Consider the following 19654-nt stretch of genomic DNA (forward strand, 5'->3'; position numbering starts at 1 on the left):
GTTTCAATAAATATCCCTCAATAGAGATAACCAGAATTACAATATTGTTCTTTCTATGTATTTCATTTGCTACATAAAAAATCTTTGTTAACCCATTTGCAATTTATTTCAAGTGCACAAACTCTACCAAAAGTGCTGTTTTACAAATGTGGTACTTCACCATCTTGATTAATTAGAATCAAAAGAAATTAATCATGAACCTCATCACTGAAAAAAAATCTTCCAGCTGTTGAGTAAAGTTGGATGAGTTCTTCCCATAAAGATCCAAAAGTTCAGTAGATATGTTTAGAAATATTAAACAGAATATAAGCACCTTCCAAGTGAGTTCAGGACTTGATTTACAACTGTCAATCAGCCAGCAATTCCATGATGATTGGTAGCCATCTTTTGGTAAGCAAAACATAAACCCCGTCCACTTCCATACAACCTCTCTCTCTAAATAAGAAGACAAAGGATTAGTCAAACATATGAGATTATAACATATAAAAAAGATATATACTATCAGATCTCCTTCAAAACAAAAGATAAGTTCATCGACATAAATTATTTTTTGTTAACATAAAAAAAACTAAATATACATTTTATCACATTTGTGGGTAGCTAGCTAATTTCCACAGGGCTTCTCCAACTGAAACTATGGCAGTGCACCAGTGGCCTCAAGGAAATTCTGACTACTCATGTTTTTGTGCACCAAAACTGGGTTAATTAACCTTCAATAGCCCAGTTTACTATTCCAATTTTATAAATACTGAAGTGAACTTACTAAAAGACTAAATCAAAAGAATCCTCTGTTAGGTGTGGAACAGTATAAATTGTTATGCAGTGTGAAGAATAAACATTTTCAGTGCACAAAGACAAAAATGTGTTTTGCATTTCATGATAGTAATACATTAACTACAACTTTTAGATACATTGGAATGTGAAATTCCAAACTAGAGTATAACTTTCTGTAAATCCTGCAACTCTGGAATGATTCCCTGGCCAGGCTAAAACAAGAGCTCATGCCACTTGCAATTCTGGAATACATGGGACATTTCACATATTAACTAAACTAGTGTGTCAGAATAGGAAGGGATACCCAAGCTGTTATGCTGGCAAGAAAGCTGAAGAATCTAAAATATCAAGTAAATTTCAAGTGATCATAACATTCACTTAAAAGGAAAAGGAGAATTTTAAACAAATATACTAACCCTAAACTTGCTGTTCCATAGTTCCATGTACTTCTTCCTCTTTTCTTTGAGGTTGCTGAACCATGGCTTAGGCCGTGGTTTTGTTATGGAGGCAGGATGAGGAGGCAAACCCTAAGGTTAGCTCAGCCTCTTTCTTACATTATATGTTTTAAAAACATTATCTACAACCAAACTGGTCACTGACTGCATACAGTCTAACATGTGCTATTTCTAGAAATCTGCTGCTTGATTTGAACAAACTCTGCACTATATTGCATCATAAAGCAGCATGGAAAAGAATAATCAATAAATGTTATTATTTTGCCCTGAATTTTATCTTCCCATAATCATTTGTAAATAGGCCAACATTTGAATCACCTTTTGTGAACTGTGCAAATATTTCAAAAGCTCTATTGTACTCTCAATTTCTTACATAACCTCTCAATTTTTAAACCTGCTTTTGCTTGTCTTAATACTCAAGTCCAACAAATTTTTGAAGTTTAGAAGCTTTTTCTTTCACTGAGCAAGCTGTTTCTTTGAGCACAGAATCAATAGCAACTTTCATTTATATGGTATATTTAGTGCAAAGAATGTTCCAAACATAGATAGATATGGAAAACAGGCAGCTGAAGTATAGGCAGGAAAGTGGGATTAAGACAATAATCAGATCAACCGTGAACTTAATGAATGGTGGAGCAAGCTTGAGGGGCTAAATGGCCTACCCCTGCTCCTTTGTTCTCATGCTAAAGGGAAAATTAGACAAAATTATGTGGTCCTTGCTGAAATGAATGGATATTGTGGAGTCTTTTGAATGGAGAGAGAGAAATGTTGAGGTGGTAACATTTAAAGAATTCTAAATTGTAAAACCCACATGTTTGGAACAAAAGAATGACGGCATACACAAGGGAAAGAATTTAAGGAACAGAAAACTTATAAGGCAAGGAGAGGAACATAAAGGATGGAGGACGCTATGGAGTGTGCACCAAAGTCATGGATGAACAAAATAAAAATTTACAGAAACTAGAGGATTACAGCCTTGCAAGGAGAGCATTGAAACAGTTCATAAGTGATGAATGTACATTATTTTTGTTTGTTCATGGGATGTGATTTTTGATGGTAAGGCCAACATGCACTGCCCATCCTTAGCTGCCCTTTGGAAAGTAAGCCACCTTCTTAAATCACTGCAATTCACATGGGTGTAAGAACATCATAGTTCTGTTAGAGAAGTTGTTTCAGGATTCTGACCCAATAACAGTAAAGGAATGGCACTATGTCTCAAATCGGCATGGTGTGTGGGTTGGAGGGGAACTGGTAGGCAGCAATGTTCCCACGCATCTGCTGCCCTGTCCTTCGAGCTAAAGTAGATGGTTGCATGTTTAGGTGCTGTTGAAGGAGCCTTGGCGAATTGGGAGAAGATGTGTACTTCAGGTGTTGGGATGCTGATCAAGTGGGCTACTTTGTAGAGCTTCTTGAATGTTGTTAGGGCTGCACTCAAAGGCAACTGGGGACTATTCCTTCACTCTTCTGAATTTTGCCTTGTAGATGATGCGCAGGCTTTGGAGAGTTGGAAGAGGAGTTACAGGATTTCCAGCTTCTTACCCTCCTCTTGCAGTCACAGTATTTATATGACTGGTCCACCAGTTAAATTCTTGGTCAACATCATGGCGAATTCAATGACGTTAATGTCATTGAATGTCAGGATGAAATTGTTAGATTCTTTCTTTCATTGGTTATAGTAATTGCTTGGCACTTCTTTGGTCACTTGCCACTTATCAGCCCAAGCCAGAATGTTGCCTAGGTCTTGTTGTATGGGGGCATGGACTGCTTAAATATTTGAGAAACTGTGAATGGCACTGAACTGTGCAATCATCAGTGAATATCCCAACTTCTGATTTTATGATGGAGAGGAGAATATTCATTAACAGCTGAAGATTGTTGGGCTTAGGACATTACTCTAAGGAACTTCTGCAGTAATGACATGGGGCTGAGATGATTAGCCTCCCAAAATTATAATTATCTTTTTTGTGAGCAGACAGTTTTTTCCAATTCCCATTGACTTCAATTTTGCCAGGTCTCCTTGATGTCACACTCAGTCAAATGCTGCTTTGATATCAACAGCAGTCATTTTCAACTCACCTTTGGAATTCAGTTATGTTGTTTTATTCTAGCAGGGAATATGGACTTTGCTGGCAAGGCTAGCATTTGTTATCCAAACCTAACTATCCTTGAAAAAGGTGGCTTGCTAGGGCATTTCAGAATGCAGTTAGAATAGCATGTTCTAAAATCAGAGTACAGGCTATACTAGATCTGGTATTACACACGTCTTATGTTTTTATGTAATTAATGACCTCACAGATTGCACAATTGAATTTTACATTTAGATTGAGGAATGGAAGAGTCAATCTAAGATTAGTGTTTTAAATTGACATAAGGGCAATTATGAAGGTATGAAGACAGAGCTGACTAAAGTGAACCAGGAAACTTGTTCAGGGCAGTCATAGAATCCCTACAGTGCAGAAAGAGGCCCATCGAGTCTGCACTAATCACAATCCCATCCAGGCTCTATTCCCATAACCCCACATATTTACCCTGCTAATCCCTCTGACACTAGGGTCAATTTAGCATGGCTAATCAACCTAACCCACACATCTTTGGACTGTGGGAGGAAACTGAAGCACTCGGAGGAAACCCACACAGACACGGGAAAAATGTGCAAACTCCACATGGACAGTGAACCGAGGCCGAAATTGAACGTGGGTCCCTGGCACTGTGAAGCAGCAATGCTAACCACTGTGCCACCATGCTGCCCAATTGAAGGAGATATCTCAGAAAAGATACATTCCAAAGAGAAAGAAAGACTCCAAGGGAAAGATGCACCATTCATGGCTAACTAAAGAATTTACAGGTAGTATCAAACTGAAATAAAAAGTGTATAATTCTACAAAGATGAGTGGCAGATCAGAAAATTGAACATAATATAAAGAACAGGAAAGAGTGACTAAAAGATTAATAAGGGGGGATAAATTAGATTATGAGAGAAAACAGACTAGAAATATAAAAACAGATAATAAGAATTTCTATAGGTATTAGACCATTGGTCTTCTGGAGGATGCATTCTGAAGAATTAATGAAAGAAAATAAGGAAACAGTGGATGAACTGAACAAATATGTTGCTTTTGTCTGCACTATGTAAGATCAAAGTAACATCTTAGAATTGTGAATCAGGTGAAAGGAAGAGTAGAACTAAAAACAATTGCAATCACCAGGGAAAGGGTACTGTAAAGATTTTAGAAAAAAGGCAGACAAGTCTTCAGATCCTGATGGACTTCAACCTCGAGTCCTAAAAGAGATGGCTGCTGGGATAATACATGCATTGGTTTTAATCTTCCAAAATCCCTAGAATATGGAAAGGTCCTACCGGATTGGAAAATAGCAAATGTACCGTTAAGCTAGTCCCAATTGACCGCATTTGGCCAATATCCCTCTATACCCATCTTACCCAGGTAACCATCTAAATGTTTTTTAGAAGATAAAATTGTACCTGCCTCTACTACTACCTCTGGAAGCTCGTTCCAGACAATCGCTACCCTCTGTGTGAAAAAGTTGCCCCTCTGGACCATTTTATATCTCTCTCCTCTCACCTTAAATCTATGTCCTATAGTTTTAGACTCCCCTACCTTTGGTGAAAGATGTTAACTATCTACCTTATCTACACTCCTCATTATTTCATAGACCTCCACAAGATCATCCATAAGTCTCTTATGCTTCAGGGAAAAAAGTCCCAGTCTATCCAGCCTCTTCTTATAACTCAAACCATCAAGTCCCGTGGAATCTTAGTAGATCTTATCTGCATTCTTTCTAGTTTAGTAATATCCTTTCTGTAATAGGGTGACCAGAACTGTACAAAGTACTCCAAATGTGGCCTCACCAATGTCTTGTACAACTTCAAAAAGATGTTCCAACTCCTGTATTCAATGTCTGGCCCACTGGAAACTAGCTTCAGCAATGATAACCATGAAACTATTAATTATTGTAAAAACTTATCTGGTTCACTTTAGGGAAGGAAATTCACCTGCCTTTTTGACTCTTAACTGGCTTAAAATGGCTTAGCAACGACTCATTCAAGGGCAATTAGGGATGACTTTAGTCTGCAATTCCCAGATACCACAAATGTATAATAGAATCAAATTCGCAGTACTCCTAGAGCATACGACAGTACAGCACAGTACAGGCTCTTCGGCCCTCAATGTTGTACCGAGCTATGTCCAACCCCAAGATCAAGCTATCCCGCTCCCTATCATTCTGATGTGCTCCATGTGCTTATCCAATAACCGCTTGAAAGTTCCTAAAGTGTCCACTATCACAGTAGGCAGTGCATTCCACACTCCAACCACTCTCTGAGTTAAGAACCTACCTCGGACATCCCTGCTATATCTCCCACCATGAACCTTATAGTTATGCCCCCTAGTAACAGCTACATCCACCCAAGGAAATAGTCTCTGAACGTCCACTCTATCTATCCCCTTCATCATCTTATGAACTTCTATTAAGTTGCCTCTCATCCTCCTCCGCTCTAGAGAAAAGCCCCAGCTCCTTCAACCTTTCCTCATAAGACCTATCCTCCAAACCAGGCAGCATCCTGGTAAATCTCCTCTGCGCTCTCTCCAATGCTTCCACATCCTTCTTATAGTGAGCTGACCAGAACTGCACACAATATTCCAAATATGGTCTCACCAAGGTCCTGTACAGTTGCAGCATAACCCCACGGCTCTTAAACTCAAAACCCCTCTTAATAAATGCTAACACACTCTAAGCCTTCTTCATGGCTTTATCCACTTGATGGCAACCTTCAGAGGTCTGTGGATATGAACCCCAAGATCTCTCTGTTCCTTCACATTCCTCAAAACCCTGCCATTGACCCTGTAATCCGCATTCAAGTTTGTCCTACCAAAATGTATCACCTTGCACTTATCAAAGTTAAACTCCATCTCCCACTTTTAGGCCCAGTTCTGCATCCTATCAATGTCTCTTTGCAGCCTACAAGAGCCCTCCACCTCATCCACTACTCCACCAATCTTGGTGTCATCAGCAAATTTACTAACCCACACTTCAACCCCCTCTTCCAAGTCATTGATAAAAATCAGAAATAGCAGAGGACCCAGCACTGACCCCTGTAGTACACCGCTGGTAACTGGCCTCCAGTCTGAAAATTTTCCCTCCACCACCACCCTCTGTCTTCTATGAGATAAGAACATAAGAACATAAGAAATAGGAGCAGGAGTAGGCCATCTAGCCCTTCGAGCCTGCCCCGCCATTCAATAAGGTCATGGCTGATCTGTCGCTGCTCAGTTCCACTTTCCTGCCCTCTCCCCATAACCCTTAATCCCCTCTCTTATCAAAAACCCATCAACCCGCGTCTTAAAAATATTTAGCGAGGCAGCCTCCACCACTTCAACGGGCAGAGAATTCCAGAGATTCACCACCCTTTGAGTGAAGAAGTTCCTCCTCAACTCCGTTCTAAACCGCCCCCCTTTTATCTTGAGGCTGTGCCCCCTAGTCCTACTGTCTTTTTTGAGCGGGAAGAGTCTCTCCACCTCTATCCTATCCATCCCATTCATCATCTTATACGTCTCAATGAGATCTCCCCTCATTCTTCTAAACTCTAACGAGTACAAGCCCAGTTTATTCAGCCTCTCCTCATAGCTCAACCCCCTCAACTCCGGTATCAGCCTAGTAAACCTCCTCTGCACTCCCTCCAAGGCCAAAATATCTTTGCGCAGGTGCGGCGCCCAAAACTGCACACAGTACTCCAGCTGCGGCCTCACCAATGCCCTATACAGCTGCAGCAAGACCTCCCTACTTTTATATTCAATCCCCCTTGCTATGAAGGCCAGCATCCCATTCGCCTTCCTGACCACCTGCTGCACCTGCAAGCTGGGTTTTTGCGACTCATGCACAAGGACCCCGAGGTCCCTCTGCACCGTCGCCTGCTGCAGTTTTTCGCTCCGTAAGTAATAGTCCTTCCTACCATTCTTCCTACCAAAGTGGACCACCTCACACTTGCCAACATTAAATTCCATTTGCCATTTCCTGGCCCATTCGCCCAGCCTATCTAGATCCTTCTGCAGACTCTGCACACCCTCCGCACAATTTGCCGTTCCCCCAATCTTGGGGGAAGATAGCCAGAGATAGCCAGTTACCTATCCAAACAGCCAAATTTCCTTCTATCCCACGCCTCCTTACTTTCTTCATGGGTCTACCATCAGGAATCTTATCAAACGCCTTACTAAAGTCCACGTATACAACATCAACTGCTCTACCTTCGTCTACACACTTAGTTACTCCTCAAAGAACTCAATCAAATTTGTGAGGCAAGACTTACCCCTTATGAATCTGTGCTGACTATCCCAGATTAAACTGCATCTTTCCAAATGGTCATAAATCCTATCTCTCAGGTCCTTTTCTATTAATTTACCGACCACCGAAGTAAGACTAACTGGCCTATAATTACCAGCACCATTCCTATTTCCTTTCTTGAAGACAGGAACAACATTCGCCACTTTCCAGTCCTCTGGCACAATCCCCATGGACAGTGAAGGACCCAAAGATCAAAACTAAGGCTCCACAATCTCATCCTAGCCTCCCAAAGTATCCTAGGATGTATTCCATCTGGCCAAGGGGACTTATCGACCCTCAGGTTTTTCAAAACTGCTAATCCATCTTCTCTCAGAACATTTACCTCCTCCATCGTATCAGCCTGTATCAATCACACTCTCATCCTCAAAAACATGGCCCCTCTCCTTAGTGAGACCAAAGAAAAGTATTCATTCAATGCTCACCGATCTCTTCTGACTCCATGCACAAGTTCCCATGACTATCCTCGACCAGCCCTAACCTCACCCTGATCGTTCTTTTATTTAAGAACATAAGAAATAGGAGCAGGAGTAGGCCATCTAGCCCTTCGAGCCTGCCCCGCCATTCAATAAGATCATGGCTGATCTGAAGTGGCTCAGTTCCACTTTCCCGCTTTCTCCCCATAACCCTTAATTTCCTTGCCTACCAAAAACCTATCTACCCGCATCTTAAATATATTTAGCGAGGTAGCCGCCACCACTTCAACGGGCAGAGAATTCCAGAGATTCACCACCCTTTGAGTGAAGAAGTTCCTCCTCAACTCTGTTCTAAACTGCCCCCCACTTATCTTGAGGCTGTGCCCTCTAGTCCTGCTGTCCTTTCTGAGCAGGAAGAACCTCTCCACCTCTACCCTATCCATCCCCTTCATCATCTTATATGTCTCAATGAGATCCCCCCTCATCCTTCTAAACTCTAATGAGTACAAGCCCAGTCTGTTCAGCCTCTCTTCATAGCTCAACCCCCTCAACTCCGGTATCAGCCTAGTGAACCTCCTCTGCACTCCCTCCAAGGCCAATATATCCTTCCGCAAGTGCGGCAACCAAAACTGCACACAGTACTCCAGCTGCGGCCTCACCAGTGCCCTGTACAGTTGCAGCAAGACCTCCCTACTTTTATATTCAATCCCCCTCGTTATGAAGGCCAGCATCCCATTTGCCTTCCTGACCACCTGCTGCACCTGTAGGCTTGGTTTTTGTGATTCATGCACAAGGACCCCCAGGTCCCTCTGCACCGTAGCATGCTGCAGCTTTTCGCCCTGTAGGTAGTAGTCCTTCCTACTATTATTCCTGCCAAAGTGGATAACCTCACACTTGCCAACATTGTATTCCATCTGCCAGGTCCTCGCCCACTCGCTCAGCCTATCTAGATCCCTCTGCAGACTTTCTACACCCTCCGCACAATTTGCTGTTCCACTTATCTTTGTGTCATCGGCAAATTTCGCCACCTTACACTCAGCTCCCTCCTCCAAATCATCTATATAAATGGTAAATAGCTGAGGCCCCAGCACCGATCCCTGGGGCACTCCACTAGTCACCAACCACCAATCCGAATAGCACCCGTTGACACCCACTCTCTGCCTCCTATTTGACAGCCAATCCCCTATCCATACTAACACCTTACCCCCCAACTCCATGCCCCCTAACCTTCTGTAACAATCTTTTGTGCGGCACCTTATCAAACGCCTTCTGAGAATCGAGAAACACCACATCCACCGGTTCCCCTCCGTCCACCGCACTAGACACATCCTCATAGAATTCCAATAAATTCGTCAGATACGACTTCCCCTTAACGAATCCGTGCTGCGTCTGCTCTATCAAACAATTCTTCTCAAGATGCCTCGCTATTTCTTCTTTGATGACGGATTCAAGCATTCTTCCTACAACATTTCTCACAAAAGACTAAAAAGCCTTGGGGTTTTCCTTGATCTGACCCACCAAGGACTTCTCATGCCCCCTACTAGCTCTCCTAAGCCCTTTTTTTTCATTTCTTGCTACCTTGTACCCTCAAGCGACCCAACTGAACCTTGTTTTCTCATCCTTACATACGCTTCCTTTTCCCTCTTGACAAGACATTCAACCTTCTTTGTGAACCATGGTTCCCTCACTCGGCCATTTCCTCCCTGCCTGACAGGAACACACCTATCAAGGACACACTGTATTTGTTCCTTGAACAAGCTCCACTTTTCATTTGTGCTTTTATCTGACAGCTTCTGTTCCCATCTTATGCTCCCTAATTCTTGCCTAATTACCCCTGCCCCAATTATAAACCTTGCCCTGCCATGTGAACTTATCCCTCTCCACTGCAATAATGAAAGGCACCGAATTGTGGTCACTACTTCCAAAATGCCCTCCCACAAACAAATCTAACACTTGGCCCGGTTCATTACCCAGTACCAAGTCCAATGTGGTCCCACCTCTTGTTGGCTTATCCATATATTGTGTCAGGAAACCCTCTTGCACATACTGTACAAAAAGCGCCCCATCCGAACTGTTTGACCTATGAAGGTTCCAATCAATATCTGGAGAGTAAAGTCACCCATGATAACTACCCTGTGACCTCCACACCTATCCATAATCTGCTTTGCCATTTCCTCCTTCACATCTCTATTACTATTTGGGGGCCTATAGAAAACTCCTAACAACGTAACCGCTCTTTTCCTATTTCTAACTTCAGCCCTCAAAATGCCTTTCAGCAACCGTTAAACTATCCTTGATTAACAATGCTACTTCTCTGCCTCTTTTAACACCTTTCTTCCTCTTATTGAAACATCTATACCCAGGAACTGCCAACAACCATTTCTGTCCCTGTTCTCACCATGTCTCTGTGATGGCCATAACATCATAGTCCAAGTACCAATCCACGCTCCAAGTTCACCAGCCTTATTCCGGATGCTCTTTGCAATGAAGTAGATACACTTCAACCCACCATTCTTACAAAGGAATAAGGAATATTAAGGAATGTTATTGATAGAGGTAATCTGCAAGTGGTGAATATCATTTCAATTCAATAGCAATTAGGGACTATGCTTTACTCCAACTATCCTGCTCCTATTTCTTATTATGTTCAAAGTCCATATTTCAATACCCACAGTCATGTGGGGTTATGGAAAAAGGAAAGCAAACTCTGAAAACAACGTTAATCAAGTTCTTGCACTAGAGAAATAAATGCCAGGAATTTCCAACCCCCACACAGTATGTTTTCTGGAGGCAGTGGTGGCTCACCAATGGCCATTGACAGGATAATCTGGTCCCAATGAAGTCATGGGAGATGCCAGCATTGGACTGGGGTAAGCACAGTAAGAACACCAGGTTAAAGTCCAACAGATTTATTTGGTAGCACAAGCCACAAGCTTCATCAGGTAAGTGGGAGTTCTGTTCACAAACAGGGCATATATAGATACAAACTCAATTTACAAGATAATGGTTGGAATGCAAGTCTTTACAGGTAATCAAGACTCAAAAAGGTAGAGACAACATGAGTGGAGAGAGATTAAGCATAGGTTAAAGAGATGTGTATTGTCTCCAGCCAGGACAGTTAGTGAGATTTTACAAGCCCAGGCAAGTCATGGGGGTTACAGGTAGTTTGACATGAACACAAGATCCCAGTTGAGACCCTCTTCATGTGTGCAGAACTTGGCTATCAGTTTTTGCTCAGTGATTCTGCACTGTTGTGTGTCATGAAGGCCGCCTTGAAAAACGCTTACTCGAAGATCAGAGCTGAATGTCCATTACTGCTGACATATTCCCCAATGAAGTCTGCAGTGTTTTGTTTGGCTCGCTTATCCTGCCACTGGGGGAGGGTTACCTTTGTCAGAACAGGAAGATCCTGTCAGTGGAAAGGGCCGGAAAATCCGATCCAAAGAGTGATAAAAATAAAGGATAAGAGAATAAAATCTTGCCCTGTGATAAGTGAGGGTCCCAAGAAAAGTTTAGTAGTAACGTGTAACAATGTGATTCTGTACAATAACATTAGATACCAAAGTCTGCCAGCCTTCGAAATATCAAAAGGCTGTAACTACCCTGAAGAGATCAGATAATGTGGCCAATCTTTCATTTTGGCCCCACTGACGTAACTCTAATAGAAAATGCTCAATTAATACTTAGTGGTAAGAATTTATAATGTAATCCAAGTACAAATTAATTTTGTTCTGCAACAAGGTGACCTGAAAACAGTGCGCAGAGTTTACCAGTGCTAGTGGGGCAGGCTCTGATTGAGCCCACATCCACCAGCAACTGAGAATCCCGAAAGATCAAGGCACCATTCCAGATGTAAAATTTTTTTTTTGAATGAACACCCAACAGACATGGAACACATCAGGTGCACATCGTGGGGGATCCAGCGTGATTCACATTGGCATGAATGGACAGTCTGATGATGAGAAAAAATTAATACAAATTAGGATCTCAACATTTAAAGTTGGAATCCACATTATGTTATCGGTGGGTTGGAGACAATCAAACAGGGAAATCTTGCCAGCATGAAAGCTACTTTGGGTCTCCCACTGGATTCTCCACACCCTCTGTCATTCCTGCACCCTGAAAATGGGTGTGGAAAATCCCCCCAGCATTAAAAATTGGACATCCAGTTCACACCCTATCTCACTTTTAAGGTCCGCCATTGAAAAAAGTAATACATCCCAGAAACATTTAGATTAAAATGCAACAAGGTAACCATCAGACTAAAAAGACAATAAAATACTTAGATCACCAATGGTGAGAGGTAGCTTACACACTTGCAAACATTCCTAGTTATTTCTCTGTGCTGGGTCCTGAGAGTCCGAACCACAATGACATCATATTTAAGATGTCTCACATGTCAACTGTACAATGAAACCAATAATCTAGAACTGGAATGTTAACAGAAGGTTGAAAGTGAGGTCAAATGCTATTCCTCCTTCACAAGGATTATAAATACAGGAGTGGCACAAGTGGCAAGCACTGCTGCTTCACAGTGCCAGGGACCTGGGTTCAATTCCAGCCTTGGGTGACTGAGTGTGTGAAATTTGCACATTCTCCCATGTCTCCATGGGTTTCCTCTGGGTGGTCCAGTTTCCTTCCACACTCCAAAGATGTGCAAGCTAGATGCACTGGCCGTGGTAAATTGCCCCTTTGTGTCCGCAAAATGTGTGGGTTAGGGAAATTAGTGGGAGAAACGTGTGAGATTTCAGGGATAGGGCAGGGGCTGAGCCTAGGTAAGATGTTCCATCGGAGGGTCGTTGGAGACTTGATGGGTCAAATGGCCTCCTTCTGCAATATAAAGATTCTATGATTCTATGAAATTAGGAATAGGTTTAGAATATACTGTTACAATTGTGAGGTCTATAAGTTGATTGTGTTTTGGGACATTATCTCTAAATTTCGTTTAAATAAAGGGAATTATGTAACCTGTTCTGCAGTCTGCCTGACAAATAATTCTGGGTGTTTTGATTGTTAGAGGTCAAAGAAAAGCTAAGATTGTTCTCTTGGGAAGAAGATGTATCAATGCAGCATTTAAAGACAGCAGTCTTTGATTGTTTCACATTGGGAAAGTGGGCAGAAGAATTCAATTTTGAGATCAGATTATGACATTCCTACAAATTAACGAATATCACAGACAGCCATTCTGCGTGTCAGCAGAGCGAAAAGGCTGCTGTGTGAGCTACCAAAGCCAGGTGTGGGAGGGAGACAGTCTCTAGTTGCTGAGATGTATCCTGCAGCCATTAGGTCCAGGAGATTTGTTCTGCCATGGTCACAGGGAAGAATAATCAGTGGAGCAGGCTTTATTGCTGGTAGTGGATCTAAGAAATTCCTTGAAAACTGCGGAAAATATCTGAAGATGGTCACTCAGAGTTACTAAATTTAAAGTAAAATATTGTGGAAGCTGGAATCTGAAACAAAATCAGAGTCCGTATGGACTGAAAATGTTAACACAATTTTGTCTTTCTGATAGATGCTGCCAGATCTGTTCTGTTTTTCCAATCATTACTTAACAAAACAGGGATATATATGGAAACCCACTGGAAGCAACTGCTAAAAGGACTGTAATTGGGGCAGCATGGTGGCACAGAGGTTAGCAATGCTGCCTCACAGCTCCACGGACCTGGGTTCGATTCCCAGCTTGGGTCCCTGTCTGTGTGGTATTTGCACATTCTCCCCGTGTTTGTATGGGTTTCCTCCCACAGTCCAAAGATGTGCGAATTAGATTGATCGGCCATGCTAAAGTGCCCCTAGTGTCCCGGGATGCATAGATTAGATGGACTGGCGGGGTAAATATGTGGGGTTGCAGGGATAGTGCCTGGGTGGAATTGTTGTCAGTGCAGACTCGATGGACCAAATGGCCTCCTTTTGCACTGCAGGGATTCTATGATTCTATAATTCTGTGGAGAGTGAATGGGTAATAAGGGAAAAAAAAGAAGCTTATGGCAGATGGTGGGGGGATTGCTCAAAACAGTGGATGCCCTAGAGGCGTATAGAAGGTGCAGAGGAGGGGGGGTACTTAAAAAAGAAATTAGGAGAGCAAAGAGATGCATGGAAAAACATTTGCAGGCAAAATAAAGGAAAATCTCAAAATGTTCTGTAACAATCCTGGGGGTTACCATTGACCAAAAACTGAGCTGGATTAGCCATATAAGTGCTTTAAATCCTGTGGTGCGTAACAACACACAAGTCACGAGTGTAATGGAATACTCTCCACTTGTCTGGATGAGCACAGCTCCAACAACACTCATGAATCTCGACACCATCCAAGGCAAAGTAGCCCACTTGATCGCTCCCCTTCCACAAACATTCAATCATTTCATCACTGACAAACAATGGCAGCCAGTTGTACTATCTCCAAGATGTACTGCAGGAACTCAACAAAATGCATTAGGCAACACCTTTTAAACCCATGATCACTGCCATCTAAAAGGACAGTAGTAGTAGATGCTTGGGAACACCATGATCTGGAAGTTCCCCTCCAAGTCTGTGTGGAGTTTACACATTCTCCCTGTGTTTGCATGGCTTTCCTTCACTGTCACTGGGTCAAAATATTTAAATACCCTCCCTAACAGCACTGTAGGTGTACCTACACCTCATGGATTGCAGTAGTTCAAGAAGGCAGTTCACTACTACTTTCTGAAGGACAATAGAGATGGACAATAAATACTGGTGCAGCCAGCAACTTCCACATCCTATAAAATGCATTTTTTTAAAAGTATATTAAGGGCAAGGGGGTAACTTGAAAAAGAGTAGGGCCCATTCGGGACCAAAGTAGCAATCTCTGTGTGGAGCCAAAAAACATGGGTGAGATATTAAATTAATATTCTGCATCTGTGTTCACTACGGAGAAGGACAATATAGATATTGAAGATAGGGAGGGGTCTGTGATATATTTGAGCAGATTAGCATTGAGATGGAGGTGGTGTTAGTGGTTTTAGCAGGCTAAAAGGTTGCTAAATCCTCAGACCCATGCAAGATGTATCCTAGGCTGCTGAGTGAGGCAAGGAAGAAGATTGCAGTGGCACTTATGCTAATTTTAAAATCCTCCCTGGCCACAGGAGAGGTGCCAGAGGACTGGAAGATAGCTAATTTATGAAACTTTCAGATGAGTAATTGAAAGGCCATAGCATGTAGGGCCACGGTCCAACTGCTGGGAAATGGGATTAGAATAGGTAGGTGCTTGATGGCCAGCACAGACATGATAGGCCAAAAGATCGCTTTCTGTGCTGTAAAACTCTATCTGGAATTGAAAACATTCAAGGAATGATAACCTTGTTACAATCACTGATTGTCATTAAAAAACCCATCTCGTTCACAGTGATGTTAGTTAAGATGTTGCAAGATTTTAACCCAATAACAGGGAATGGTGATATAGTTCCAAGTGAGGGTGGTATGTGACTTATTTGTAGATGGTGGTGGTTCTTTGCATCTACTGCCCTTTATGGATTGGAAGGTGCTTTTGAAGAAACCTTGGTGAGTTATTGCAGCGCATCTTATATATAGTACACATTGCTGCCACTGCATTTCAGAGATGGAGAGAGTGATTGTTTAAGGTAGTGAATGAGGATGCCAATCAGACAAGTTGCTTTGTCCTGGATGGTATTGAGTTCCTTAAGTATTGCTGGGGCTGCACTCATTTAGCCAAGTGGAGAGCATGCTATCACACTCCTGACATGAACCCTGCTGATGCTGGACAGGCTTTAGGAAGTCAGGAAGTAAGTTACTCACTGCAGAGTTCCCAGCCTCTGAACTGCTCCTGAGCCACCATATCGATATGGCTGTTCCAGTTCAGTTTCTGAGATTCAGTGATGGTGATGCTATTGAATGTCAAGGGGAGATGGTTAGATCTTTCTTGTTGGAGATGGTCATTGCCTGGTACTTATGCAGTGTGAATGTCATTGCCACTTAGCAGCCCAAGCATCAACCTCTGAAAAGAAAGTATAAACTAAGAGACTTTGGCAGGGTTCATTTCAATAGATGTTTGATTCTGAAGGAAGACTCCTGACAAATGCTCCTGAGGTGTTCCAGAAGTTGAGGTGACTTGAGCTCCAAGAAAGGAAGAACTGAAGAGACAAAGGGGGCGAATTTACCGTTTTAATTCAAGTGCTGGATGGATTTGAGACTGGGAGAGTTTCAGATCCAACTTTTAGGCCCTCCTATATGCACTCTGCCTATAAAAGTTTGAGAGTGTCAGATTCGTGTTGCAGAAGCCGGTGGGTGGAGCTTCATGTGCCAGAAAGACTGCAGAAGGAGGTAGTGCACATGTGCAGGTCTCTGATGCTGCACATGCGCATCAGCAGTAGCAGGGGACTAACAGACAAGAGAGAGCTGTCAAGCCCCTGCTACTGCAAGCTACCTGAAGCAGCTCCCCCCACAATCGTGGGGGCCCGCAGCCTGAGATGCAGCTATCGTTCACCCCTCCGTTGCCTAGACCGATGGCGGGCACCTCTCCACCACCAGTCGTGCACCCGCCACCTCCCCCCACCAATCGCAGCAGAATAGCAGCAGGCCCCCCCCCACCACTGATCCCTGCAGAGTGGCAGCGGGGTCTCTCTCCTTCCCTTCCCCCCAACGATCCCTGCAGGGTGGCTGAGCACCCCCTCCCTCCCCAAACCCTGCACAATGGCAGCAGGCCTCCTCTTCTTCCTGCCTCCCATCGATTCCTGCAGAGTACCAGCAGGGCCTCTCTCCTTCCCAGCCCCCCGTGATCCCTGCAGAGTGGCAGAGAGCCCCCTCGCCCTCCCTTCCCCTCATTGATCCCTGCAAAGTGGCAGCGGGCCCCCATTCCCTCCCCCCACTCCCCTCCCCCCCACCCACTGATCCCTGCAGAGTGGCAGAGAGCCGTCTCGCCCTCCCCCTTCATCGATCCCTGCAGAGTGGCAGCAGGCCTCAATCCCTACCCCCCACACCCACTGATCCCTGCAGAGTGGCAGCGGGGTCTCTCTCCTTCCCTTCCCCCCAACGATCCCTGCAGGGTGGCTGAGCACCCCCTCCCTCCCCAAACCCTGCACAATGGCAGCAGGCCTCCTCTTCTTCCTGCCTCCCATCAATTCCTACAGAGTACCAGCAGGGCCTCTCTCCTTCCCAGCCCCCTGTGATCCCTGCAGAGTGGCAGAGAGCCCCCTCGCCCTCCCTTCCCCTCATTGATCCCTGCAAAGTGGCAGCGGGCCCCCATTCCCTCCCCCCACTCCCCTCCCCCCCACCCACTGATCCCTGCAGAGTGGCAGAGAGCCGTCTCGCCCTCCCCCTTCATCGATCCCTGCAGAGTGGCAGCAGGCCTCAATCCCTACCCCCCACACCCACTGATCCCTGTAGAGTGGCAGCGGGCCCTCTCTCCCTCCTCCCCCATCAATCCCTACAAAAAGGCAGCGGGCCCCCTCTCCCTCCCTCCCCAATCCCTGTAGAATTGCAATGGGCCCCTCTCCCATTAGCCCCTTCCCCATTAGCCCTGCCCTGGTACTGCCATGTGCCTTGCCCAAGTGCCTGGTGGGCACTACCCAGGTGCCAGGGCAGCACTGGCAGTCTGGCACTGCCCAAGGGGCACTCCCCTTGCCTGCGGTTTCCCGGGGGTCCTCAATGGCCTGTGGTTCCACCGGCAGGTTGACTGCTTCCCATTCATGGGCAGCATGTCTATTCCTCGCCAGCATGAACCTTTTCTGCAGAGGTCATAATGGGAGGGCCAAGCCCGGATGATTGAGCACTGGGCTCGGTAAGTAGATGTAAATGTTCATTTTAATAGATTTAAATATGTTAACCTGCCTGTCGCCCGTCTCCAGTGAGAGACTGACTATGCTGGATATCCAGTGCTCATAAAACGGCGCCACCCGCAAAAACTGGTGCCGATCATGCTCAGCGCGTTGCAGCCACTTCTCTACAATGCCGCACCTAAAAATGGCTACAACGCGATGGTAAAATCGCCCCCAAGGAGTGGAATTTTCTCTTTATTCGCACAAAGTGCTGGCTGTGCCGAGAAAACTGGCGTGCAGCTATGTAGCTGCAAAGTTGGCCTTTCTCACCACATTGTATGGCCCATGTCATCATGCTGGCATTGTGGGGTTGGAAAAAGCTGGCAAAGCTGGAAATCTCAGTCACTAACATCCCAATCTCCAATGAAAAATCATAGAACCCCCCCCCTCCCCCGCCCACATACATGGAGACCTCCCCACCTACCACGTACATAATGGGTAACCCACCACAGATATGGGGAACCGCCTCTTGTGTCCTTCCCCTCCTTTTTGGTTCTGCCCCGGGCCCTGCAGCAACTCACCTCCTGGCACTGCCCTCTGATGCCACTCAGGTGAGAGAATCTAGAATTAGAAGACACAGTTTAAATGTAAGTTAAATTTGTGTCTCTTAATCCTTGTGCCATCAGCTAAGTGGGACAGCTTTACACTACCTATCTTATGCAAGCCTGTCATAATCTTGTACACCTCAACTGAATCTTCCCCAATCACCTGTGGAACCATTCTGAAAAATCTCCTCTGCACCTTATCAAGAACTTTCACATCCTTCCTAAATCTGGAACTAGATGTAATCCTCCTGATGTGGCTAGACTCTTATCTGCATAACTTCCCTGTTTCAAGGCTATTTAAGAAGACCAAGATCCCCACAATTTAAATCAAATAGATTCTGTCTTTGCTGCCTCAAGGACATCCTTCCTTTCCTTCAGCACAATGTCTTTACTAATCGCTACTGTCATGCCAAGAAGCATTTTTCCTTCCTTTCCTTTTCTAAGTATGTAAAAGGATGCAGTTGGAAAACTGGATAACAGATTTAAGAAACGTGCAGGCCTGTCATTCATTCGAAGGCACTTTCAATAAATGTCAGTCAAACTCATGGGGAGGTCTGCAGGTAATTCTTTGTTGCTTTCACTTTCCAGATCTACTGTGACTTCAGTATCCTGTTCATCTAACTCCACATCAGCCATTTTGCAAATTATTATGGGATGTGCAGAATAGAGTAATTAATAATGAGCACAGAGGGCTCAAATATAAGTCACCTCCATGAGTTGAAACATCTGAAGTACTTCTTCCAGATTCCGGTGGTGTGTTCAATAATTGTTCTAAATGTCTTGAGCACCTGACTTAGCATGCTTAGTTTTCTGTCTATTTTGGCATAAGTGTGACATGAGTTATGGCTGAAAATCTTAATCTCCCAAAAACCATTTTTCCCGATTTTCATTTTTCTGAAATAAAGATGACATAACTGATTGCCTTAAAATAAAGGCATGGTCAAAGCTCCTAGGGAAATAAGCATTATTTTTGTGCAGATCAGTCCATACTGGCTATATACTGAAAGAATTAGTATTAACAATGAAAATGGGACATTGCAAAGGGACTACTGCAGTGATGCAGTGGTATTGTCATTGGACTAATAATCCAGAAATCCAGGGTAATGTTTTGGTCACTAGGTTTGAATCCCACCATGGCAGTTGGTGAAGCTTGAATTCAACAAAAGTCTGGAATTAAAAATCTAATTATGACATTATCAATGGTCAGATAAACTCATATGGTTCACTAATGTACTTTAAGGAAGGAAATCTGCCATTCTGGTCTGGCCAACATTTGACTCTAGACCCACAGCAATGTGGTTGACTCTTAAATGCCTTCTGAA

General features: G+C 44.0%; 1 protein-coding gene across 1 annotated transcript in view; it reads right to left on the reverse strand.

The window, feature by feature from the left end:
* Positions 1–256: 256 nt before the first annotated feature.
* Positions 257–19654, reverse strand: part of gra (granulito) — a 103706-nt gene continuing 84308 nt past the window's right edge. Inside the window, exon 5 of the mRNA XM_080194957.1 lies at positions 257–435. Coding sequence (XP_080051083.1) covers positions 352–435 — 84 coding nt within the window. The 3' untranslated portion in view covers positions 257–351. The remainder of the gene's footprint in view (positions 436–19654) is intronic.

The sequence above is a fragment of the Carcharhinus amblyrhynchos genome, chromosome 8, assembly GCF_965287045.1.
Source record: "Carcharhinus amblyrhynchos chromosome 8, sCarAmb.v2.hapA, whole genome shotgun sequence".
NCBI lineage: Eukaryota > Metazoa > Chordata > Chondrichthyes > Carcharhiniformes > Carcharhinidae > Carcharhinus > Carcharhinus amblyrhynchos.